Source organism: Pleurodeles waltl, chromosome 1_1, assembly GCF_031143425.1.
Source record: "Pleurodeles waltl isolate 20211129_DDA chromosome 1_1, aPleWal1.hap1.20221129, whole genome shotgun sequence".
In the NCBI taxonomy this organism is placed as follows: Eukaryota; Metazoa; Chordata; class Amphibia; order Caudata; family Salamandridae; genus Pleurodeles; species Pleurodeles waltl.
Window position 1 is genome coordinate 259406053 of NC_090436.1, and position 27880 is coordinate 259433932.

Consider the following 27880-nt stretch of genomic DNA (forward strand, 5'->3'; position numbering starts at 1 on the left):
CATCCCCTTCTACACTGTCCTCTTCTTCCCCATCACTGCTCGTCTGAATTCTAATTCCATCATGTGAACACATAATCGAACATCCCAATTTGCACAATAGGTCTCTCCCTAACAGTGCTATCGGGCTTGAGTCACATACCACAAAATTATGTAACCCTTGATAGTTACCAATGTTGACTGGTACTGGATCTGTGATTGGGTTCGTCAGGTGCCTGTTTGCTACTCCCACCACTTGAACTGTCCTCCCCGAGAGTGGCAAATTTGGTACTTCAATGCTCCTAACAGTTGAACGTGTGGCTCCTGTGTCAACCAAGAATGAGACACGATGACCCATGACTCTTCCCTCTACATATGGACCCTTTTGATCAACTTCCAAGGATGCTGCAAGCACACAATTTCCCTCCTCATCTGAACTTTCACTCTCCCATACATTGTTTATTCCATTCTCACTGTGTAATGGGAACTGTTGTACTGTGCCATTTGTACTCATCACCTGACTCGAGACCTGTGGAGGAAGCATCACTTGCTGCTGACTCACTGGTGCCAAGGGTATTTGCATTTGCTGATTAGGTACCATGGGTATCTGCTGTTGCATTGGCTGCATTTGCGTCATCTGCATACGGGGCATCTGCATCTGCTGCGGCTGCATGGGCTGTAATCCCTGCAGCTGATTTATGGTCTGAAAATTTGGGTTTGGACCTCTCATTTTCGGTCCCCTCATTGTCTGGAATGCATTGACATCATTGTTTTGCTGACCAACACCTGCACCTTCCTGCACCACCATCGGGCACTCGCGTTTCCAATGTCCGACGATTCCGCACACGTGACACGGCATCACCTTTTTGATTGCCTGCACACCATTCGGAATCACAACAGTGTTCAAATCCGGACCATTACTCCCAAAGCCTCCTCTGCCTCTGTCTCTCCCCTGTGTCTGAAACACCATATTTCCTTGCGGTTGCGGCTGCGGTATCTGCTGTTGGAACCCTTGCAACCCTTGCAAACCTTGCAGACCTGTCTGAGCTGCTTTAAGTTGCATCACCATCACTTTCTCTTTCAACCTTTTCTGTTTCACCTCAATTTCGTCGCTACAGTATTTCGCATAATTCAACACCTCATCAATAGGTTTCGACTGCCAACAAATCAAATGCGTCTTTATCATCTGACTTATCTCTGGTCTCAGCCCTTCCACAAATCTAAACACAAAATGAAGCATGTCCTTCGCCTCTATTGTTTCCGTGCCACTGTAGTTCTTGAACGCCTTCAACAACCTCTCATAGTAACCATGAATCGACTCTTTAGCCTCTTGGGCAGTTCGATCAATCTTCTGCCAATCCACATTTTTCGCGGCAACCTTCGTCTTCAAATGCTCAATCACCTTATAGTACAAGCTCATCACCATAGGTGATGGTGCACCCGTATCCCTGTCTCTCTCTGGTTCACTTGTCGGCCAACCTACAGCCCTTTTGCAGTCTTCCCACAAATCTGCCGGAACCACAATCTCAAAGAGGGTGTTCAGGTCTTCCCAAAGACATTTTGCAAGCTTCACAAACCTATCAGTCTGTTGATACCATTCAATCGGTTTCTCTCTCAGTTTGGGAAAATCATCCGTAAAAGACTGAATGTCGCTTCTGTGCCACGGTGCATGTATTAATTTTCCCCCTGCCGTCTCCCTCATTGGTAACATGGTTATTGCATCACTACTCTGTGGTCTTTTCTCGTTATTCTCTGGGACACTGTCTTTCTTCTTTTCCTTTTTCTTTGCCCACCTGCTTTCCCATTTGTCTAAGCACCTCCACACTTGTGCACTCTGCAACAATTCTCTAAGGTGCGTTTTCATGCCTGCTGACCTCATGTGTTCAAAGTCTGTGGTCCTGAAATCCAATCTATAGCTCCTGCTCAAGTGTTTTGTCTTGTCTACATCAACCCCGTTTTTGTCAGCTATTTCTTGCAAGCTTCTATGTACCTTGTTCACTTCTCTCGTAATCCTGGGACACAGATACCTCAACTCTTCTTCCGAGTAGGACTCTAACCTATTAACCCCCATAGTCCCTTCCACCAATTCTTCTGCTTCCACGTTCAACCTGACCCTATTCAGATAGTCCTCTTCTCCCTTCCCACTGGCTGAGCTTTGTGTGGAATTCAGACTGTTGAACCACTGCGTCAGCTGTTGCGGATTCAACCCCATCAGTGTAGCGTTCACATCGACTGCCATTGACGGTTGCGGCAACTTTTCAGTGTTCGATGATAGCGGTATTATTAGTGGGGGACTCGACCTCACCACTGTTGACTGAGCACATATGGGACTAAACTCCATCAAGGACCCAGATCCAGTTGGCTGAGCCACTATCGGAGTTGTTTCTGGAGTGTTTTCTATGCACCTCCTTTCAGTCCCATTCTGCACCATTGATCCTTGACCGCTCATACCTGAGTTAGGCTGAACGTACAAAGGTACCGGTGGACCTACAGTAATGGGTAGGGATATCGCATCTGGGTTCTGTCCATTCCCTAGGTTCTGAGGCATGTTCATTCCCACACTATGGGTCATCATTGCCGGCATGCCCGTCTGACTCCCAGTCATCTGAGCATGTGCGGTTCCCCCCTGCATCTGCTTTTGAGGCATCAAAAACTGTGTTGATTCAGCTTGTGCCAATGTTGGGTTGCGACCATTCTGTACTCCCATTACGGTTGGATCTAGAATCATTCCCGTACTGTTGTCACTGCTGTAGTACCTTGGGACCTGCGGCTGATAATTTTCTGCTGCTTTCAATATAGGCACATCTGGATATATTCTCCTAACCTGCGGTATCTGCGGGGTGAACAGTAAACTCGGGTCCTTAGATCCCGATGGCGTTTCTGAATTCGGAGTTTCATTATTCTGTACCGGTGCCGGAGGGGCAGAACTGGTACTTGGACCTTGTCCATTCTCTGCATAAGGCGGTGGACGGTCGTTCAGCAATTGCATGATGAACTCCTCATCATCTGACTCGTCTTCTCTATCTTTGGAACACCTCCTGTTTGTCTTACAGGTAGCCTTCTTGCCTGTCGCCTCTTCTTCCTTAGCAATTGCGGGAAACAATTTTATCCCCTGCAATATATCTGACCTCCACACCTTCTGTGCATTATCCCACCTAGCGTCCGCTAGTGTCTTTTCTGCCTTTCTTATCCTGGTCTCGAACTTCTTTTGCTGTTGCTGTCTAGCCATTAGTTCCCAAATCGCTAGAGCCTCAAACTGTGCTGGCCTTGGAGGTACCTTCATGTCGTACATTGCGAATCTCAAATTCTCTAGGATCCTTATATTGAATGTCCCATGGATCGGGAACTCTACTCTCCCATGTTTCTCTGTCAGCTTGTGCCATTGCTTTAGCCAAAGGCACGGAGCTACCCCCCTTTCCTCCATTACAATGTAGGCTGGTGTACCTTCGGGTGGCGTCTCCTCTCCTACACTCGCTTTAATGTAAGACTCCCCCTTCATCGCACTCTTTAATGCTTTCAAAAATTTCATTTTCTCGTCTTTTATTTCACAAAATTTGTAATCAATAAATGACTTTAATTCCCGGAATACTCTTCGCTTGCCTTTCCCCTTCCAATCGAGCCCCACGGACTGCGTCCAATCCGTGCGCGACCCTTCTCTACAACCAACCTATCCCAGCGCGGCTCCTAGTGACGTCACACTCACACACACTGCGGCTGACAAAGCCTCGCGGCTAGTCCTCCTTCACTCAGCTCCTCTCGTAACAACTTCTAGCATATATTGCGAGCAACCAAATAATAATAAAACAGATCTGTCGGTTTACTACAGGAGGGGTAACACAATCGCTTCAGGACCTTAGGGATTTTTCACTAGCCTCGGCAGTTATTCCATCTTTCTCGGTCCCCACTTTCGCAAGCAAATCTGACCTGCAGATCTGCTCTCAACTTGTCAATGATCTATTCTAGTGCACTTAGAATTTGTCAAAGTCCGAAGTCGAAGTTTTCTTTCACTCCCTTAACACATGTACCGACTCGTTGACCACGCCCGGTCAACCTATTAAACCGACCAGACCACAACATAAAACAAGTGTCTCATACACTTTTCAACATACTCCGGAGTCTCTTGACCTCGCAGGGCCCGTCTCAACAACAACAACCATGTGGACCTTTTTCTGCACAAAGCGCCACATGCACATGAAGTTCGACGACTTCCCTACTCTCACACTCGGAGTCGCACCTCCGCTATTTTCTATGAAGTTCGACGACTTCCCTACTCCTACACTCGGAGTCGCACCTCCGCTATTCTCTAAAGTCCTCGCAACCTTTTCAAACAATCTGCGGCAATAAGCTGTGCAAGCGCAAAATCCTAACTTCACTCATACCATCACCAGTACCGCCAACGCCGATCTCACACCTCCATTCTCTCCATTCGCAAGCTCCGAGATCCCGGGAAAGTCGAGGGGGACTTAGCCCATCATCATTCTCTCAATCTGTTTTACCCAAGAAAAATCTAATTCAACTTCTCAAGTGGGGTCCCAAAGGGCGAAACCGTTAATTCAACACCATATACCTCTCGAATGGGGTCCCAAAGGGCGAAACCATTAATTCAACACCATGTACCTCTCGAATGGGGTCCCAAAGGGCGAAACCGTCCTCTGCTACCATCTACTGATAGAGCGTTACGACCTAATAAATTACCTGTATTTGGACGCTCTTAGGTCGATGAATCTTTTGACCAAGTGGGGCTCTCTTCACCCGAGAGAAATCAATTTAATCAAATCAATAATTAATAACGAACATAAGCAATACCCTGATCAACATAACACTTCACAATTAATCCAGAAAACATTTCGGCGAACCATGACCTTTCGGTCATGAATAACCACACCAGTTTATTCAAAGTTAATGAATTTATTTCCCTATATTAACAAAGCTAGCACAATATAAATGTGTCTCAACACCAAATGATATATGTAAATGAACATTAATAGCTGTCCATATCGGCGAAACAGATGCAATCTATGCAGCATTTGAATAACAATGCATTCGATAATAGCAATGCAAATCACTAAAACTATAATCTGTAATGAGCTAATTGCATACATTGGTCAGCACAACAAGGTCTCAAATTGCATCGTGCAACAAATGAATCCTCATCTAACCTCAAATTAGCATCGGCATGTGGGACTTCATGCAAAACAATTTAGCAACATTAATTTGGAAAACTCCTAACTAGGGCTCTTATCAAAAATCAGCAGTTGGTTACCTAAAAAGAACTCAATGCAATTGTACAATTTCCTTTCATATTTACCAAATTCAATCAGCATTCAAGGAAGTCTTCGTCTCACAGGTACCGGATTCGATCAGCATGGGACGGGGCAAAGGGGCAGGGTGGACGGGGCAATTGCCTCTCAGCGGCAAAGGGACAAATCTATTACTTCATGCAAAGGGACGAATCAAAGTTAAAGTCTCTAGGGCGAGAATTACTTAAAGTCTCTTTCTCTCGATTAGAGAAAGCATCAAAGTCTCTTTCAAAATGGCGTCGCAGCAAGGTGGGCCATAATAGCTGCAATGTCCTGCAAATGGCAGTCAATGGCTGGTGAAGTTCGTAATGGGCTAATAATGGCTGCTTTCCTCTCGTGCACCTGGTTTAAATAGACAACAGTTCAAATCCAGTAGGGTCTTCCATTGGAGGGTTCATAGGTTGGCTTCAAATTGTCCAATCAAAAACTACAGTTCACAAGCTTCTACCTAAGCATACATTATCCTTGGAGTAGGGAACGTAAGTTGCAACATATTTTACCAATTAACTCACTTTCAGAGCGTCCATTGTCTGCACCTGCAGATTGACCTTGGAGCAAAGAAGAAGATGCCAGGCTGGCACGAAACCTTAAAGATAAGCATGTGAACGATCTCACTGGAAAAGTACAGCTTCAAGCAAGAATACACGTTTTATTAGCACGTTAGAAAAACACGAGCATCTAAACCGTGAGACAGGCAACTAGGCCAAAGCCTCCACTAAAGTTATGCTAAGTTAAAACATTTCAAACAAGCAAATCATGGCACACGTTTACGATTATGTCAGATTAGTACAATTCTAATACATCACGTTATATAAAGCACGCTTATAAATGTTGGCGAACTACTCTGAGGGCACATTTGTCCCCGTACAATCTTTATTCGTTCAGTTAAAGTCACACTTGATTATTGCAGCACTACGTTTAAGCGCTAATAAATGTAAAACCTTCATTTCTGCGTCATCACCACCCAAATTATTACTGTCTTATTAGCAAAAAGGCAACAGGGCCAATTATTCTTGCATGCATTAGGATTCAGGTCACCCTTGTGGCACAGAGAACAAGGCCCAAGCAACAGGAGTGAAATGTAGGGCTTGTCCCCTCTTAGTTTAACACAATGGAGTAGATAGCGTGCTTTGGACCTCAGGCCAATGAGTGATGGCCCAGTGGAGTGCAGAGGGGAGACAGCTTGCGTCATAAGGCTTTAGGTTTCACTGGTTCTACATGTGCAGTGGCACAAGGGCCCATGGGTGTGAAGGGCCAACTAAGCCCCAATTTTGGTAGTTTTATTATGCTTCCTTGCTTGCATTAGGGCCCAGTGCACCCTTGTTGTTCCAGTGTTGCTTTGAGCACCGGAAAAGTGTCCTGAGAGAGGGGAAAATTTAAGCAGAGGACACACGTTACCTAGGCCTCAGAAAAAAGACAGAGAAGGGGATGAGGTAAGTGGTCCTTGTTTTTAACAGAGGGCAGAGAAGACTGCCTACTTTGCAAGGCAGCAGCTATCATTGGTAAAGTAGGTGCAGCCACACTGGGGTACAGGGGTGTGAGAAGCCCACTGAATCACAGTTATGACTTTATTTTACAAAGGGGGCCTGTGGTATCATATTCCTTGCTAGCATTAGAGCAGAGGGCACCATTGCTACAAAAAGGGGACAAGAAATGGGAGCTTATATTGTTTCTGTGCAGGACATGCTAATAATGGGGTGGTGGGGGTAATGTTTTTTGGTCAATTTCGGTTTTTGTTTCATATATTTCACTTTTTAGAAGTCTCACATTTAGTGTGGAATATGCGCTTCAGAAAAGGTTCCCCTGAAACAATCTCTTTAAATCCTACTCCCTACTCTCAGCTCTACCTCTGTTCTAGTGCATTGGTTCCAGGGAAGGACCAATTGTGCACTCTTCACAAAATGCAATTTTGCTCGCTGGAGCTCTCCTCATACACCGAAAAGGCACATTTACGACTTTGAAAGATGATGGTAGATGGAGCCCTATAGTTGCAGGTATCCCTTACCTTATGAATTGACGCCATGTTTGGTTCTGTGTTTGCCATACTTGGATAAACTGAGTGTTTTCTTATTATACTTTGAGTGCAGATGGTGTATTCACTGGATGTTTTTTTTCCCTCAGAGAGAATTTACTACAGACTGCGAGCTGAAGGAACGGATGGAGGAAAACAAATACAACACATACGCATCCTACAAATGGAGGCACAAGCAAAGGCAAATGTTTGTGGCCTTAAATGGGAAGGGAAAACCCAAGCGAGGACAGAAAACAAAACGGAAAAACACCTCCGCTCACTTTCTTCCGATGCAGATCGACAGACGCTTATACTAGATGATGAAACTTTGTATGGGGCCACAGGAGGGCTGTAGGGTCTTTTGCCAAGAGTAGCCGCCATACAGTGAACTGCAAAGGAGCAGTGCGTGCAACTAACTGTTTGGACTCACTGTTGGCACAAGAACTCATTTCACTTCGTTCTGTGTCGTATCTAATAATGCAGACCCAGGGCACGTCGACGGAGATGGAAGCTGTTCGCAATGTGATCAACGATTTTTTTTGTATCCTGTGCGAGAATCTACCGAGAGAGAGAGACAATCTTTAGAGAGATCTTCGGGGAAGTTATTTATGGAATACTAACTCATATCACAGCCCTCAACTGCTCGTTCAGGCCCCAGTGATCCAGGGAACAGATAGACACGCAAGCATGTACTGGAAGCGCTTGGACCGTGTGGCGCAATAAGGGAGTTTCTGGCATGGCATTGTGGGAGAATGGATGGGATTATGCAACATAAACACATTTAAAGCTGTTCTAACAAAACAAATTGTATGGTATGTCTGTGTAATCTCTCTTCGTGCCTTTCTTTTTAAATTATTTATTTAATAGGATGTTAATATCTTTCTTTTTGTCTTAAGCTGCTCCTTCACCGCCTATATTTCATGTTCTTGGGCCTCTGAATTCAATCAGACATTTTACTACCAGCTGCATAAACTGTGTGGAATACGAGTTCTAAAATTAGCTTCTTATCTTGAAATGCAAAACTAACAGAGTGAATCCTGCGGTAACATGCTCTATGCTAACTCAGACACTTTGCCGAGTCTGTTGTTCTCTCACGTTAGTTTACCCTAGTGCACAGCAAGCACGACGGCGTGTCCATGGCGACAACTGCACGCGACAAGGTCCCGACTGAAGCTGCAGGAGGGTTACGCTTTATTATTGCCACACCAGTTTCGACTTCCCCGAGAAAGACACTACAGGAACCTAGATGTGGTTGTTGGTCATGGTATGGTATTATAAAAAGATAATCATTCGTATATTTATATAAAGTGCATGTCTTCAGTGAGAATATATCAGCCTATATATTTTGGTTATTTTCCAATATGACAGATGAAATCTTAAAGCTCCTCTTTTTTAAGGGATGAGGCTAACATAGGCTTAAATAACCTTGTGTGATGCAACTTATTAAAGAGCTGTCATTTGTGTGTTTGATTCGTCATTAATATAGCTGACGTCAGGCCACTCGCTCAGAGAGTACCAAAGCAGTGAAAATGGTGGGCCTACATTGAAATGCTGGAGAATGCATTTTTTTCATTTCCAAAATAAATTATATGGCTCGACCAAAGATGCATAAATACTATATGACATGGTCACAATGAAGACATTCATTCTGTTTGCTCGAACTTCAAAACGAGTCTGTCATTACTTCCATAGTGAAATATACTGTGATGTCCCGTGCTTTCTTTCACACCATGTGAGCCAACATTCAGTACGTTCATTGACGTATGTCAGGGGCTAAGCTATTATTAGTTCAGCAGCTGCAGTGGTACCAGAGCAATTGGTGTGATGGGTCCATTGTACCCCAATAAAGCCTGTGTTTTACGTTTCAACTCAAAGGGCAGAGGGTACAACTTTCCCCTTAATTTAAGACCCAGGGTACACTTTCTGCTCCACTGACATATGTATTGCTACATATACATACGGAAGGACAAAAAAGCCATTTAAATACTCCTATTGTGTTAGCTACATAATCGAAAAACGTTCTACTTAAAAAAGAATTATCAACTTCTAAAACATGGTACAGTATTACCAAGAGATATATACACCTGCAAAGGATGTTTTATGCTGAATGTTTAAAGACCATGTAATGAATTGTACTTTATTTTTTAACTCTTTCAGAACCTCAGCTTTCCTATACTTTTACATTGTTTTGTTAGAGCAGATAATCAGAAACAGCTATTACACCAACCACTTCTACCACAACCTTCAAATTGTAGTCCTCTGAAAACACACACATTCCTTCTTTGCAGTGGTTTAGCAAGAAATAAAAAATAGTGTAATAATATGTTGGTTCTAAATACTTTCACTGATAACTGAGATTATATTGATGCTGCAGTTTTATCTTCATGATATTGCCTGTTATAAGAAAAGAATAAAATTATTTTTATTTTTATTGTTTGGAAACTGTATTTTGGTACAAAGGAGAGAGACTTTCTAATGTGTTGTTTTACAAAAAAATGTACTTCTAAAATGCTGGTGTTCTGTGGTCTTATAAATTATTTGAGTCAATGCTTTGCCAGCACTTCCAATGTTAATCTGTTATTTAAATATTAGCTGTATAAAATAAGCTTAAACAAAAAGTATATCATGGTCAGATTGTTTCTTTTCTGTTCTCAAATAAAGATGTCGTTTTTTAAAACTAGATCAGAGAATCTGGTTTGCAGCCAATTTACATGTTGTATTAAGCTGCCTTGTTTACAACTGCAAAATGGAGGATTTCATTTTTGTTCTTGAATAGTGAATATGGCTATAACAAAAACATTTTACACATATTCGTTTAAAACATCCTAATATATTGTATCCCTTCTAGACATAAATTGAAGACTGCAAAATCTATCCGGGACCACCCACAATAAAAACAACTCTGTTTAGTTACTCGGTCCCAGTAAAAAAGGGCCAATCTCGTCTTTGGTACAAATTAGATTCTCATTGCGCATAATCCCTTTGGCAATGTAAATGACTACATATAAACAGTCCTAATTAAAGTATTCCAAACATTAAAGCAGGTTGGAGTGCAGCATGTTGATTCGATCTAACAAAAGACCCAAACAGTTTGAATGTTTGAATTTTGCAATGATGAAACTGGGTCTGTTTCTGTCATTTAGAATTATATTGAAGGTGAAACCAACATGGTGAAAATGTGTAAGCAGGTGCTGCTTGTGACAGAACATAATTATATAAATATTAAATGCAATGTACTGAGCCTTCTGGACAATACTATTGCCCTAAATTACTTTACAAGTAAAACAGATGTACTCGTGTTGAGAGATGTACTGGAATTAGTGCTACACTTGACAGCAGTGTTTTTATGCCATATATTGCTGTAATTGAATGTTGGTTGTGTATATACTCTTTAGTCTTGAGTTTTTCAATCTGGATGTGCATGTTTATTCTGATATTTATTGAAAGTGTTGCTCAAACGAGAATTTACCTTAAAAAATTGACAAGAGGTGTCTGGTAAAACAGAAACGGTTCATTTAATTAAACATTGCGGCTGCAAGAGCAGCTACGGAACCGGGGCCTGAGGACTGTCTCTCGTTGTACATCGGATTGAATCAGGTTTTTATACATTTCCCAGTGTGCCATAAAGCCATAAAATACATTCTTTTTTTGGTAAATAATGTGAACAGTTGTCATGGAGTCATAAATACAATTCCAGATAGTGAATGCAGCTGGGCCTGAACCTGGCATGGACACAATGTGGACCAGTGAGTATGTATCCAGATGTCCAGCCTGAGGGGCCCGTGGTCACTACACATGCTGTGTGTGCTGTGTCCTGATTGGCTATGTGTTCCTAGCTACAGGTGGCATCTAACTTTATGGTGTGTTTAGGAATGCATGCGTCCCTCTGGCCAGTGTGCTTTGTTGGGGCCAATGTCCAGAGACCATTGTGGTGTTGCTACCTATCTGTGGGATCTGATCTAAGTTTTCTTGTTTGTGCGTTTGCCTGCCAGCTAAATGTTACCTCACCTGTGACCTGTCAGTCATTAACCTCAGGCCTAGGTCTCAGATCATGCCTGACCACATACCTACGTGCCGGGGTGCATCAACATTGATTAGTCCAATATTAACAACCCCCCTGTAGTTGAATTTTCAACTACACCATTAAACCCACACATCATGACAGTCACATGGTTGGTAGCGTGTTGTCCAACTTAACTAGATACTTGTTTTCTACCCAATTTGGGGACTATGTTTTTACAATAGGAAACCCCACTTGTAACAAACCACACAAAAATAATAGCACAATGAAAATGGGCAACAATGACGTGCAAAGACTGATCAGCCTCTAGGGGAGCCAGGTGAGCCAGTTTGCGAACCACTCCTGCTCATTGGCACTTCCCTTTTCATGTATGTCTTTCTGTAGTCAGTACAATGCTTGAGAGGCAAAAGTTAGAGTTCCATTGTCCATGTCATTGCCAGGTATAAAAGTGCAGCAAGATGCACCGATCTTCACGCACACCCTACCCTCAAGTCATCAAGTCTAACACATACCAATATTGCATCACCATGAGGCAGATGGCTCTTAGTTCCTCCTTGCATGTTTTAAGGCCAAGCTCAGTGCTGCTCATCATTTTGAGCATTTCCCACAAGCTTATTTCCAACATGGGGGCATTTGCTTTTGTCTGCAGGGTGAATAAGGGTATGGACCCTACGGCCAATACTTGGGCCTTGGTGAACAGTCTAAATTCCTGAGGAATGTCCTTGTACTGAGCCCAGCCAAAATAATCAGAAGTTCTTTTTCTTCGAGCCTTATGCAACAATGTTTTTTCTTCCTCAGTGGGTCCTGGTCCAGCTCAAACAGATCTTCACCAGGGATGACCAGGGTTGGGGTATGTATGGTGACGTTGGGAGCAGAGGCCACACTATCCAGGGATGAGCTGGGTGTAAGCAAACTTGCTGCACTGGCAGTTGGTGTCAATCAGCATGGAGGTGCCCCATTGCACGTTTGTAATGTGTGGCATTAACTACAATTTTCATTCATGCCAAGCAGGATGGTTACTTTGCTTCTGAAACATGAGGAATACATTGTGAGTTTCCGAACAATTAGGGTTTTCTCCTTCCCTTTTATCCCATGTGCACCTATATAGCTCAGTGTCCCTGTCCTACTGACACGGGGCATCTATGCTGTTATTTAACCCACCCCTACAAAGACCCGTTTTTCTTCATGTCATTAAGGTGGATGGTCCTGCACTGAAATGCCATGTCTCAGGTCCATTTGTTGTTAACAAAGACAGCCACAGACATGCTAAGAGCCACCCCAGGACAACAAATGAAAGCGGGAGTGGACAGATTTAGGCACTTACTAGTTGGATTAGCTACTTCCTAGAATCTCTTCTCATGAAAATATTGGGGCCAAACAGCATCCTTCCCTATGGCTCTCTTCCTGCGCATCCTGGCTGGGGTAGTTTGGATATCGCTAGGCTCGGTGAAAAGGCATAGTACTGTTGGATTGATCTCGTAGTTAGTCATATTTACTACTACCCTACGGGGCTCTACTCTATTTATTTTTTTTAAACACATTTTATTGGGTTATCAAACAAAAAACATGAACAAAACATTTATAAGGTTGTCATATAGATACAAGCAGAAAGCAACAGGTATAATGTACAACAGAAGTGTACACAACTTAGTCAGTACAACATCAGGTAGATATTTCGCTTCCACAATCATGGAACATGATGGTGCAGATAACAGTGCACCATAAGGTAATACACGTATGTAAAACAAACCATTGCTTCCCCACCCCCCAAAAAAGATATCTGCCACATTACTCTGCACCACACAATTTGGAAAAAAGAGGAAAGAGAGAAATAGAGAAGGTCTCATTGTTAAATAACAGAATGTCAAGCCAATGTGCACGAAGGGAAGGGGGCACCTCAGCGACATTAGAGTCAACCCCACGCTATCAACATCCCACCTCATAGGATTAGTCAGTGTCTCCTCCCTGTGCTTTGAAGCTTTCTAGCATGGTATCCCTCTCCATGGCTAGGGGACATTTACAGAGCCCCCGATATTACTCTCTACAGAGTGAAGAACTCGCAGCTGACCCCCAGAGTCAGACTTCCTCCTGACATCCGTTCACTAAAGGTGCTGATTAGGATTTCCAATGGCGTGTTTTCTGCCGCTTGGCCAGAAGAGGCACTAGGTCTGCGACTCATGTTTCAGTTTTTAATGTTTTTGGTCTAGGGTAGAGTCCCAACATGCAGTGTTCTATTATGTCTCAATAAGGATGTTCTGTAATGGAGATAAGGGCTTCCCTGATGTCAACCCAATAAGGAACCAGAATGGGACAGCGCAACAACATGTACAGTAAATCTGCACAATCAGTACAACCACGAGGGCATGAGGAGAGGTGGGTAGGGAATATCCTGTGTAATTTCAAAGGTTTACACTATGCCCTTTGCAGCAAGGTGAACTGGATACATTTGAACCTTGTGTTTTGGGGTATTAAGCTTGGATATTCCAACAAGAATTTCCATTCATTGTCATGGCATACAGGGCTAAGGTCTGCTTCCCATGAGGCCCCCAGTGGTGTAAGTGAGAAATGTAAGTGTGAGCGTATGCTTCTATAGAGCCACTCAACTAAATGCCTATCAGTTCTCATGTTGTGTACTGCTTAAACAAATACATATGTGGTTGGTTCTGCACCCGACAATGACCAGTGTAGACGAATATAGTGTGTGATGTGAGCATGTGTAATGAAAAGGGTCCCTGATAGCCAATGGAGTTGTGTAAAGTCCTGATGAGATAAGAGCATGCCATCCCCAAATAGAACGCCTACGTTGTAACCCCTATCTCCTCCCAGGGTGCCTATCTCACCAGCAAGAGCCTGCCTAGTGGAGTAGTTACACCACATAGAGGTACATTCCTTGCATAAGATGTGATGTCATATGTGGAGCGAAGCACAGCTCGACAATACCGCAGGGTGTTGCGTAGAAGTAGGGAAAGAGTAGGGGGTGTATGATCCCCAGAAGCAGTAAGCTGTACAAATGCCCGGTACACAGCAAAGAGTGTGTGTAATCTAGTTCCTGCAAGTGTATTCCATCTAGCTAATAAAAAAAGCCATTGCATTTGTGCTACAAAGCAATAAGACCGAAAATCAGGGGCTCCCAAACCCCACTGTCCAACTGTAGTTGTAGTCTCTGGAGGCTACTGCTCCTTCTACCAGAGCCCCAGATGAGGTCAAGTAGGAGAGAAACCATATTTAAACAAAATAATAAAGTAATTTGGACAACATTACCATTTTTTAAAGAACAAGGCGACTCATCACCAAGAGGGGCAAGGTGACCCAGAACTTTACCTGTGCTTGGAGAACCAAAATAGCTTTTAAAAGGTTCCTGTCTAATAGGTCTGCAGAGGACCTATATACCTGGATACCTAGATAGCAAAATGTGCTCCAGGCAAACAATATGGTCTGTTATGCCATGTCGAACGTGTCTTGTGAGATTGCATCCTGAAAGGAAAATGCATAAGACTTGGCATGATTGACCTGTAGGCCAGATAAGGTTTCAGATGACTGCAGGAGGGCAGCAACTGGCTTAAGATCTGATTTAAAGGTTTTGGATGTAAATTAACAACATGTCATCTGCATATAAGGAGATTGCATGTCCCTGGGGATCAATTCAGATGCACCAATCCATCGCCTCTTGCTGATGTTTTTGTGCTAAAGGTACCATGGATAATACAAATAACATTGGTGACAATGAGCACCCGCCTAGTTCTGCTACCTATTGTGTATTCTGTGGAAATATGTGTGCCTGTTTTGGACCTCGCCATTGGATTTGCATAAAGTTGTGTAATCCAATTTATAAAAGTGGGTAGTATATTGAAGGCCTGCAGTACTGTAAATATATAACCCCAGTTAAAAGAATAAAAGGCCTGCTGGAGATCTAGGGATAATCTACCGGCATCTGGGAAGATACCATGTGCTGTTTCCATCACCTGATAGAGGTGTTGAATATTAAGTGATGTCCTGTGGCGTGGAACAAAACTACATTGATCTATATGTATTAGCTTTGAAAGCAGAGTAAGTAGTCTGTGGGCTAATACTTTGCTAAGGGTTTTATATTCAGGTGTTAGGATAGAAAGTGGCCTGTACAAAGACAGCTCAATTGGAGACCAGCCAGGTTTAAGCAGTGCAGTAACTAGAGCTTGTTTAGGGGTCGGAGGTAATGTTCCTATTTCCAGGGATGGATTGTATTACCTCTCATGCTTCAGTATCAGCCAGGAGGCAAAAGTGGAGTAAAATTAAACGGGCAAACCATCTATGCCCGGTGTTTTGTTATGTGCCATCTCTTTTATGGCATTATACAACTCCCCTCGAGGCAGGGGAGCCTCCAATGACTCGTGTGCATCTGGTGTGATCTGATGGAGCCCCAGGTTATTGAAAAAAGCATCTCTATCTGAAACCGGTGGAACAGTTGGGCCCTATAGAGTTCAGTGTAATGGGACCAGAAAGCTATATTAATGTCTACTTGGGTGGGTCAGGGTATTCTTGAAGGCAATGTCATTTTAAGAATTGGCGTGGGAGGCACTGGCGGATGAATCATGCTAGCCAATAATGTTCCTGCTCTATCGCCTTCAGAGTGTATCTTTTGTATATATGATTTATGGTCAATGAGACGTAACCATCTAGAAGCTCTGCATATACTATGCAAGCATCCTGGATTTCCCCCAGCCTATTGAGTTATATGTTACCTCACAATCTAGGTGTCCCAGCCGTGTTTCCATGTGTTGTAGTTCTTGAAGCACAGTGCGTCTAGTGCCTTGGCAGTGGCTATGTACACCCCCCGAATTACCACCTTAAAAGCCTCCCATTCAATTAGCGTCGTGGAGGCCGTTCCCTCATTATCTGTAAAGTAGGAGTCCATGGCCATACCAAGGGTGTCACGAAAGTCTACATCCTCAAGCAGTGTAGGTGTCGGGACCCTACTCCAAGTCAGGACAACCTCTAGTGGATTATGGTCCAAGAATTTCTTTCCTAGATAGGAGGCCCCTTTAAAGTTCCCAACCATGTATGATGTGCATTATATATGATCCAATCGAGTATGTAGGGCGTGTAGGGGGGGCAGTATTTGTACATGCCTCTACTGTTTTCCCTCCAAATATCGAGCAGGGACCAATTAGATATCCAATTTCCTACGGCCCTAGTTTGCTTAGTGGCTCCTGTGTATGGAGTGGGGATGAGAGTGGTCAAGTACAACATCCAATACTGCATTAAAGTCTCCTCCAAGTAGCTGAAAAAGATAAAACCACTCTACTAAAATTGTGGAAAATTGCTGTAGAAAAAAATCCTCATCGTCCTTAGGCACATATATACTACCTAGAACCAACCGTTCCCCATCCTATGTGCCACGGACCAGGATGTAGCACCCATTCATATCCCTTTTGACTTCCTGTGCTTCAAAGGGGACACCTGCTCTCAACCAGACAGCCCTCCCCTGGGCAAACCCAGAATAAGTAGTGACAAATAGTTGACCTCCTCCATTTATTGCTCAGTTTCATGGCTTCTGGAACAGTGAGATGTTTTTCCTGGAAATAAACAATGTTTGCCTTCCTGTGATAAAGTTGCGCTAGGACACTATGCCATTTGTGGACCGACCTTAACCCTCTCATGTTCCAAGTGACTGTCTTATATTGTTGTGGTGCAGTTGACATGGGAGCATAGTAGGATCAGTCAGTATTGTTTGAACTCTCAAACCTGATCGATGTGCGGGATATGGAGTAAACCAAGCACAACAACAGAAGTGACACTTCACCAATACTAGGTTCAAAGGAATTTCATGTTCGATCAAATTGCAAGCAAATAAACATGTTATTATGCAAATGAGACATTGGGCAATTGCTTTCAGTGGCGATGCCAATGTATTTAAGGATGAGTTGGTTGTGTCATGAGGAATTCCCCACACACGGCCCCCATGGGAACCACAGTAGGAAATAAACAGCAAGACCCCCTCCAGAGATATAGATCTAGAATGAGGAGCTCTATTCCCAACCACCTAGATGCAAGAATGATAGGATGTGCAGGCAAAGACATGACTAAAGTACAATCTGCAATGCAGTATTTGTAGAAGACATAGACAGGAAGTACAAGCTATTAATGTATCAAACTGTTATCAACCCATCTTGCCTCTCTCCCCAGGAGGCCCCTGTGAAAAGAATGTGACAATAGCATAAAAATTAGTGGAATCATCTGCCAGACGTGGTGGTAGGGACAAAAGTGTAGGACCAATTGTAGGAAAGTACCATCTTGCCTGGCATGTTACCCCCATTTTTCACTGTATATATGTTGTTTTAGTTGTATGTGTCACTGGGACCCTGCCAGCCAGGGCCCCAGTGCTCATAAGTGTGCCTGAATGTGTTACCTGTGTTATGACTAACTGTCTCACAGAGGCTCTGCTAACCAGAACCTCAGTGGTTATGCTCTCTCATTTCTTTCAAATTGTCACTAACAGGCTAGTGACCAATTTTACCAATTTACATTGGCTTACTGGAACACCCTTATAATTCCCTAGTATATGGTACTGAGGTACCCAGGGTATTGGGGTTCCAGGAGATCCCTATGGGCTGCAGCATTTCTTTTGCCACCCATAGGGAGCTCTGACAATTCTTACACAGGCCTGCCACTGCAGCCTGAGTGAAATAACGTCCACGTTATTTCACAGCCATTTTACACTGCACTTAAGTAACTTATAAGTCACCTATATGTCTAACCTTTACCTGGTAAAGGTTAGGTGCAAAGTTACTTAGTGTGAGGGCACCCTGGCACTAGCCAAGGTGCCCCCACATTGTTCAGGGCCAATTCCCCGGACTTTGTGAGTGCAGGGACACCATTACACGCGTGCACTACATATAGGTCACTACCTATATGTAGCTTCACAATGGTAACTCCGAATATGGCCATGTAACATGTCTATGATCATGGAATTGCCCCCTCTATGCCATCCTGGCATAGTTGGCACAATCCCATGATCCCAGTGGTCTGTAGCACAGACCCTGGTACTGCCAAACTGACTTTCCCGGGGTTTCACTGCAGCTGCTGCTGCTGCCGGCCCCTCAGACAGGCTTCTGCCCTCCTGGGGTCCAGCCAGGCCTGGCCCAGGATGGCAGAACAAAGGACTTCCTCTGAGAGAGGGTGTTACACCCTCTCCCTTTGGAAAATGGTGTGAAGGCAGGGGAGGAGTAGCCTCCCCCAGCCTCTGGAAATGCTTTCATGGGCACACATGGTGCCCATTTCTGCATAAGCCAGTCTACACCGGTTCAGGGACCCCTTAGCCCTGATCTGGCGCGAAACTGGACAAAGGAAAGGGGAGTGACCACTCCCCTGACCTGTACCTCCCCTGGGAGGTGCCCAGAGCTCCTCCAGTGTGCCCCAGACCTCTGCCATCTTGGAAACAGAGGTGCTGCTGGCACACTGGACTGCTCTGAGTGGCCAGTGCCATCAGGTGACGTCAGAGACTCCTTCTGATAGGCTCCTTCAGGTGTTGCTAGCCTATCTTCTCTCCTAAGTAGCCAAACCCTCTTTTCTGGCTATTTAGGGTCTCTGCTTTGGGGATTTCCTTAGATAACGAATGCAAGAGCTCATCCGAGTTCCTCTGCATCTCTCTCTTCACCTTCTGCCAAGGAATCGACTGCTGACCGCGCTGGAAGCCTGCAAAACTGCAACAAAGTAGCAAAGACGACTACTGCAACTCTGTAACGCTGATCCTACCGCCTTCTCGACTGTTTTCCTGGTGGTGCATGCTGTGGGGGTAGTCTGCCTCCTCTCTGCACTAGAAGCTCCGAAGAAATCTCCGGTGGGTCGACGGAATCGTCCCCCTGCAACCGCAGGCACCAAAGAACTGCATCACCGGTACCCTGGGTCTCCTCTCAGCACGACGAGCGAGGTCCCTTGAATCCAGCAACTCTGTCCAAGTGACTCCCACAGTCCAGTGACTCTTCAGTCCAAGTTTGGTGGAGGTAAGTCCTTGCCTCCCCACGCCAGACTGCATTGCTGGGAACCGCGACTTTTGCAGCTACTCCGGCCTCTGTGCACTTCCGGCGGAAATCCTTTGTGCACAGTCCAGCCTGGGTCCACGGCACTCTAACCTGCATTGCACGACCTCCTAAGTTGTCCTCCGGCGACGTGGGACTCCTTTGTGCGACTTCGGGTGAGCACAGTTTCTCTCCACTTCGTAGTGCCTGTTCCGGCACTTCTGCGGGTGCTGCCTGCTTCTGAGAGGGCTCCTTGTCTTTTTCGACGCCCCCTCTGTCCCCAGACGCAATTGGCGACATCCTGGTCCCTCCTGGGCCACAGCAGCATCCAAAAACCCTAACTACATGATTTGCAGCTAGCAAGGCTTGTTGGTGGTCTTTCTTCAGGAAAACACTTCTGCACGACTCTCCATGCCGTGAGGGATCCGTCCTCCAAAGGGGAAGTTCCTAGCCCATGTTGTTCCTGCAGAATCTTCAGCTTCTACTGTCCAGTAGCAGCTTCTTTGCACCCACAGCTGGCATTTCCTGGGCATCTGCCCGTCTCCGACTTGCTTGTGACTTTTGGACTTGGTCCCCTTGTTCCACAGGTACCCTCGTTTGGAAATCCATCGTTGTTGCATTGCTGATTTGTGTCTTTCCTGCAGAAATCCCCTATCACGACTTCTATGTCCTTTGGGGAACTTTGGTGCACTTTGCACTCACTTTTCAGGGTCTTGGGGCGGGCTATTTTTCTAACCCTAACTGTTTTCTTACAGTCCCAGCAACCCTCTACAAGGTCACATAAGTTTGGGGTCCATTCGTGGTTCGCATTCCACTTTTGGAGTATATGGTTTGTGTTGCCCCTATCCCTATGTGTCCCCATTGCATCCTATTGTAACTATACATTGTTTGCACTGTTTTCTAAGACTATTACTGCATATTTTGGTATTGTGTACATATATCTTGTGTATATTTGCTATCCTCATACTGAGGGTACTCACTGAGATACTTTTGGCATATTGTCATAAAAATAAAGTACCTTTATTTTTAGTATATCTGTGTATTGTGTTTTCTTATGATATTGTGCATATGACACTAGTGGTACTGTAGGAGCTTCACTCGTCTCCTAGTTCAGCCTAAGCTGCTCTGCTAAGCTACCATTATCTATCAGCCTATGCTGCTAGACACCCTATACACTAACAAGGGATAACAGGGCCTGGTGCAAGGTGTAAGCACCCCTAGGTACTCACTACAAGCCAGTCCAGCCTCCTACATTTGTTGTGCAGCGGTGGGATAAGTGCTTTGAGACTACTTACCACTCTTGTCATTGTACTTTTCATAAGAGAAAAATATACAAAACAAGTTCAGTGTATGTACACCTAACCAAAAAGTTTTGCATTTCTTTTCTCACCTCTTTTCTAAAGTGCTGAAAAGTACCTCTAAACTTTCTAAAAGTTCTTAAAAAGTTTAAAAAGTTTTTTTCTGTCTTTCCAAAAGTTCTGAACAACTTTTTCTTCACTTTTTCTATCACTTAATCTCTTTCTAAAATGTCTGGCACAGGCCAAACTGTTGATCTGTCCAAACTTGCATATGATCACCTTAGCTGGAAAGGAGCAAGGAGTCTCTGCATAGAGAGAGGTTTGAGTGTAGGGAAGAATCCTTCTTTGGAATTATTGCTTAACATGCTTAGAGAACAAGATAAGGCCAAAAGGGCCCCATCTGTTGAAAAAGTAGCTAATGGTTCCCAATCTGATCCAGGGACTCCCCTAGGAAAAGATTCAGGAAATAAACTTCCTAGCCTGCCCAATACTAGACAGCCTAGCATAGTTGGTACTGAGGTTGAGTCACACCATACAGATAGTCTTGTCTCACATCATAGCAGGAGCATTCCTTCTCACCACAGTAGAAGTGATATTTCTGTTAACCAAGCTGTTAGGGTGCCTTCTGTGAGGGATAGGTCTCCTTCTGTCCATTCTCATCATACTTCTGTTTCTAGACATGTAGCACCCACCCACCCTGATGACAGATTGTTAGAAAGGGAGCTCAATAGATTGAGGGTGGAACAAACCAGACTGAAGCTCAAGAAGCAACAGCTGGATTTGGATAGACAGTCCTTAGAAGTAGAGAAGGAGAGACAGAAATTGGGTTTAGAAACCCATGGTGGCAGCAGCAGTATTCCCAATAGTCATCCTGCAAAAGAGCATGATTCTAGGAATCTGCACAAGATAGTTCCCCCTTATAAGGAGGGGGATGACATTAACAAGTGGTTTGCTGCACTTGAGAGGGCCTGTGTTGTACAGGATATCCCTCAAAGGCAGTGGGCTGCTATCCTATGGCTATCCTTTAGTGGAAAAGGTAGGAATAGGCTCCTTACTGTGAAAGAAAGTGAAGCCAATGATTTCAAAATTCTTAAGAATGCACTCCTGGATGGTTATGGCTTAACCACTGAACAATACAGGATAAAGTTCAGAGAGACCAAAAAGGAGTCTTCACAAGACTGGGTTGATTTCATTGACCATTCAGTGAAGGCCTTGGAGGGGTGGTTACATGGCAGTAAAGTTACTGATTATGACAGCCTGTATAACTTGATCCTGAGAGAGCATATTCTTAATAATTGTGTGTCTGATTTGTTGCACCAGTACCTGGTGGACTCTGATCTGACCTCTCCCCAAGAATTGGGAAAGAACGCAGACAAATGGGTCAGAACAAGGGTGAACAGAAAAGTTCATACAGGGGGTGTCAAAGATGGCAACAAGAAGAAGGATGGTAAGTCTTCTGACAAGGGTGGGGACAAATCTAAAAATGAGTCTTCATCAGGCCCACAAAAACACTCTGGTAGGGGTGGTGGGCCCAAATCCTCTTCTAATCAAAACAAAGAAAAGAAACCATGGTGCTATTTATGTAAAATAAAAGGCCATTGGACAACAGATCCCAGTTGTCCAAAGAAAAGCACCAAGCCTCCTACCACTACAACCCCTACTGCTACACCTAGTGTCCCTACTAATAGCAGTGGTGGTGGGAGCAAACCTACTAATAGCCAATCCAAGGGAGTAGCTGGGCTCACTATTGGTAACTTAGTTGGGGTTGGTCTTGTTAGGGAGACCACAGAGGCTGTGTTAGTCTCTGAGGGGGCTATTGATTTAGCCACCTTAGTTGCTTGTCCCCTTAATATGGATAAGTACAAGCAGCTACCCCTATTAAATGGTGTTGAGGTTCAGGCCTACAGGGACACAGGTGCCAGTGTCACAATGGTGATAGAGAAACTGGTCCACCCTGAACAACACCTACTTGGTCACCAGTACCAAGTAACCGATGCTCACAACAACACACTTAGCCACCCCATGGCTGTTGTAAATCTCAACTAGGGGGGGGGGGGGTTACTGGTCCAACGAAAGTTGTGGTAGCCTCAGATTTACCTGTAGACTGTCTACTAGGAAATGATTTGGAGACATCAGCTTGGTCAGATGTGGAGTTGGATGCCCATGCAGCAATCCTGGGCATCCCAGGGCATATTTTTGCTTTAACCAGGGCTCAGGCCAAAAAGCAAAAAGGACAGGGTGACTTGGATCCTGGAACAATGGACCAAGTGCTCCCTAAAGCTAGGGCTAGTAGAAGTAAAGCACTACCTACTATCCCTCCCTCTACAGTGGATTCTACTTCTGAGGAAGAAGAATTTCCACCCTGTGCAGAACCTACACCAGAGGAGCTGGAAGCAGACACTGCTGAGCTTTTGGGTGAAGGGGGGCCTGCCAGGGAGGAGCTGAGTGTGGCACAGCAGACCTGTCCCACACTAGAGTGTCTAAGACAGCAAGCTGTCAAACAAGCTAATGGGGATGTCAGTGACTCTCACAGAGTTTACTGGGAGGACAACCTCTTATACACTGAAGCAAGGGATCCTAAACCTGGAACTGCCAGGAGGTTAGTGATTCCTCAGGAGTACAGAAAGTTCCTCCTAACTCTAGCCCACGACATTCCCCTAGCTGGGCATTTGGGGCAAATGAAAACTTGGGACAGACTTGTTCCCTTGTTTCATTGGCCTAGAATGTCAGAGGACACAAAGGAATTTTGTAAGTCCTGTGAAACCTGTCAAGCCAGTGGCAAGACAGGTGAAACTCCAAAGGCACCCCTTATCCCACTGCCTGTGGTTGGGGTTCCCTTTGAAAGGGTAGGGGTTGACATAGTTGGCCCCCTTGACCCTTCTACTGCTTTAGGCAATAGGTTTATCTTGGTGGTAGTGGACCATGCCACAAGATATCCTGAAGCTATTCCTCTAAGGACCACTACAGCACCTGCAGTGGCAAAGGCCCTCCTGGGAATATTTTCCAGGGTGGGCTTCCCAAAAGAGGTGGTATCAGACAGGGGAAGCAATTTCATGTCTGCTTACTTAAAAGCCATGTGGAAGGAGTGTGGTGTGAGTTACAAGTTCACTACACCCTATCATCCACAAACAAATGGACTGGTGGAGAGATTTAACAAAACTCTCAAAGGCATGATTATGGGACTCCCTGAAAAACTCCGCAGGAGATGGGATATCCTTTTACCATGCCTCCTTTTTACCTACAGGGAGGTACCCCAGAAAGGAGTGGGCTTTAGCCCCTTTGAACTCCTCTTTGGACACCATGTAAGGGGTCCACTAACACTTGTCAAGGAGGGTTGGGAACAACCTTTAAAAGCTCCAAAGCAAGATATTGTGGATTATGTACTTGGCCTCAGATCAAGGATGGCTGAGTACATGAAAAAGGCCAGTAAAAACCTTCAGGCCAGCCAAGAGCTCCAGAAGCAATGGCATGACCAGAAGGCTGTTTTGGTTCAGTACAAACCAGGGCAGAAAGTGTGGGTCTTGGAGCCTGTGGCCCCAAGAGCACTCCAAGATAAATGGAGTGGACCCCACACAATTGTTGAGAAAAAGGGAGAAGTCACCTACTTAGTTAACTTAGGCACTGCCAGGAGTCCCCTTAGGATGCTCCATGTCAATCGCCTGAAACCCTACTATGACAGGGCTGATCTCACCCTGCTCATGGCAACTGATGAGGGACAGGAAGAAGACAGTGATCCTCTACCTGATCTCTTCTCTTCCACAGAACAAGATGCTCTAGTGGAAGGTGTAGTTTTGGCTGATTGTCTTACTGCTGAGCAGAAAGACCATTGCATAAATCTCCTGGGTCAGTTTTCTGAACTCATCTCTACTGTGCCAGGTACCACTTCTTGGTGTGAGCACACTATAGATACTGGAGACAGCTTGCCTGTCAAAAGTAAGATCTATAGGCAGCCTGACCATGTCAGAGACTGCATAAAGCAAGAGGTGCAGAAAATGTTAGAACTGGGAGTGGTTGAACACTCTGAAAGTCCATGGGCTTCTCCTGTGGTACTTGTACCAAAACCTCATTCCAAGGATGGAAAGAAGGAAATGCGGTTTTGTGTAGACTACAGAGGTCTCAACCAGGTAACCAAAACTGATGCTCACCCTATACCCAGGGCAGATGACCTCATAGATACACTGGCATCTGCCAAGTATCTAAGCACTTTTGATTTGACTGCAGGGTATTGGCAGATCAAATTATCAGAAGATGCTAAACCTAAAACTGCATTTTCAACCATTGGAGGCCATTACCAATTCACAGTAATGCCTTTTGGATTGAAAAATGCACCTGCCACTTTTCAGAGGTTGGTGAACACAGTCCTGCAAGGGCTGGAAGCTTTTAGTGCAGCATATTTGGACGATATAGCTGTCTTTAGCTCCAGCTGGGATGATCACCTGGTCCACCTATGGAAAGTTTTGGAGGCCCTGCAAAAGGCAGGCCTCACTATCAAGGCTTCAAAGTGCCAGATAGGGCAGGGAAAGGTGGTTTATCTGGGACACCTTGTTGGTGGGGAACAGATTGCACCACTTCAGGGGAAAATCCAAACTATTATAGATTGGGTTCCCCCTACTACTCAGACCCAGGTGAGAGCCTTCCTAGGCCTCACTGGGTATTACAGGAGGTTCATTAAGAACTATGGCTCCATTGCAGCCCCTCTTAATGACCTCACATCCAAGAAAAATGCCTAAAAAGGTATTATGGACAGCAAACGGTCAGAAAGCTTTTGAGGAGCTGAAGCAGGCCATGTGCTCTGCACCTGTCCTGAAAAGCCCTTGTTACTCTAAAAAATTCTATATCCAGACTGATGCATCTGAATTAGGAGTATGGGCAGTCCTATCACAACTTAATTCTGAGGGCCAGGATCAACCTGTTGCTTTTATAAGTAGAAGGTTGACCCCTAGAGAAAAGCGTTGGTCTGCCATTGAGAGGGAGGCCTTTGCTGTGGTCTGGGCACTGAAGAAGCTGAGGCCATACCTGTTTGGCACTCACTTCATTGTTCAGACAGACCACAAACCTCTACTTTGGCTAAAACAAATGAAAGGTGAAAATCCTAAATTGTTGAGGTGGTCCATATCTCTACAGGGAATGGACTATACAGTGGAACATAGACCTGGGAGTAGCCACTCCAATGCAGATGGACTCTCCAGATATTTCCACTTAGACAATGAAGACTCATCAGGTCATGGCTAGTCTTATTGTCCTTCGTTTGGGGGGGGGTTGTGTAGGAAAGTACCATCTTGCCTGGCATGTTACCCCCATTTTTCACTGTATATATGTTGTTTTAGTTGTATGTGTCACTGGGACCCTGCCAGCCAGGGCCCCAGTGCTCATAAGTGTGCCTCAATGTGTTACCTGTGTTATGACTAACTGTCTCACAGAGGCTCTGCTAACCAGAACCTCAGTGGTTATGCTCTCTCATTTCTTTCAAATTGTCACTAACAGGCTAGTGACCAATTTTACCAATTTACATTGGCTTACTGGAACACCCTTATAATTCCCTAGTATATGGTACTGGGGTACCCAGGGTATTGGGGTTCCAGGAGATCCCTATGGGCTGCAGCATTTCTTTTGCCACCCATAGGGAGCTCTGACAATTCTTACACAGGCCTGCCACTGCAGCCTGAGTGAAATAACGTCCACGTTATTTCACAGCCATTTTACACTGCACTTAAGTAACTTATAAGTTACCTATATGTCTAACCTTTACCTGGTAAAGGTTAGGTGCAATGTTACTTAGTGTGAGGGCACCCTGGCACTAGCCAAGGTGCCCCCACATTGTTCATGGCCAATTCCCCGGACTTTGTGAGTGCGGGGACACCATTACACGCGTGCACTACATATAGGTCACTACCTATATGTAGCTTCACAATGGTAACTCCGAATATGGCCATGTAACATGTCTATGATCATGGAATTGCCCCCTCTATGCCATTCTGGCATAGTTGGCACAATCCCATGATCCCAGTGGTCTGTAGCACAGACCCTGGTACTGCCAAACTGCCTTTCCCGGGGTTTCACTGCAGCTGCTGCCGGCCCCTCAGACAGGCTTCTGCCCTCCTGGGGTCCAGCCAGGCCTGGCCCAGGATGGCAGAACAAAGGACTTCCTCTGAGAGAGGGTGTTACACCCTCTCCCTTTGGAAAATGGTGTGAAGGCAGGGGAGGAGTATCCTCCCCCAGCCTCTGGAAATGCTTTCATGGGCACACATGGTGCCCATTTCTGCATAAGCCAGTCTACACCGGTTCAGGGACCCCTTAGCCCTGCTCTGGCGCGAAACTGGACAAAGGAAAGGGGAGTGACCACTCCCCTGACCTGTACCTCCCCTGGGAGGTGCCCAGAGCTCCTCCAGTGTGCTCCAGACCTCTGCCATCTTGGAAACAGAGGTGCTGCTGGCACACTGGACTGCTCTGAGTGGCCAGTGCCATCAGGTGACGTCAGAGACTCCTTCTGATAGGCTCCTTCAGGTGTTGCTAGCCTATCTTCTCTCCTAAGTAGCCAAACCCTCTTTTCTGGCTATTTAGGGTCTCTGCTTTGGGGATTTCCTTAGATAACGAATGCAAGAGCTCATCCGAGTTCCTCTGCATCTCTCTCTTCACCTTCTGCCAAGGAATCGACTGCTGACCGCGCTGGAAGCCTGCAAAACTGCAACAAATTAGCAAAGACGACTACTGCAACTCTGTAACGCTGATCCTGCCGCCTTCTCGACTGTTTTCCTGGTGGTGCATGCTGTGGGGGTAGTCTGCCTCCTCTCTGCACTAGAAGCTCTGAAGAAATCTCCGGTGGGTCGACGGAATCGTCCCCCTGCAACCGCAGGCACCAAAGAACTGCATCACCGGTACCCTGGGTCTCCTCTCAGCACGACGAGCGAGGTCCCTTGAATCCAGCAACTCTGTCCAAGTGACTCCCACAGTCCAGTGACTCTTCAGTCCAAGTTTGGTGGAGGTAAGTCCTTGCCTCCCCACGCCAGACTGCATTGCTGGGAACCGCGACTTTTGCAGCTACTCCGGCCTCCGTGCACTTCCGGCGGAAATCCTTTGTGCACAGTCCAGCCTGGGTCCACGGCACTCGAACCTGCATTGCACGACCACCTAAGTTGTCTTCCGGCGACGTGGGACTCCTTTGTGCGACTTCGGGTGAGCACCATTTCTCTCCACTTCGTAGTGCCTGTTCCAGCACTTCTGCGGGTGCTGCCTGCTTCTGAGAGGGCTCCTTTTCTTGCTCGACGCCCCCTCTGTCCCCA

At 45.3% G+C, this 27880-nt stretch overlaps 1 protein-coding gene across 8 annotated transcripts in view; it reads left to right on the plus strand.

Annotated features, from left to right (window-relative positions):
* FGF10 (fibroblast growth factor 10) overlaps positions 1 to 27880 on the plus strand; it is a 606480-nt gene that overhangs the window by 200484 nt on the left and 378116 nt on the right. For 3 of the 8 annotated variants that reach the window (XR_011201280.1, XR_011201281.1, XR_011201282.1), the window contains exon 3: positions 7398 to 8551. Coding sequence is in view for 5 of the 8 variants with exons in the window: in XM_069221549.1 (XP_069077650.1) it covers positions 7398 to 7604 (207 nt within the window). In the remaining 3 variants the exon portion in view is untranslated. Of the gene's footprint in view, positions 1 to 7397; positions 9968 to 27880 lie in introns of those variants that run through there. The other 5 variants (XM_069221558.1, XM_069221559.1, XM_069221564.1 and 2 more) reach the window with 3 other exon arrangements.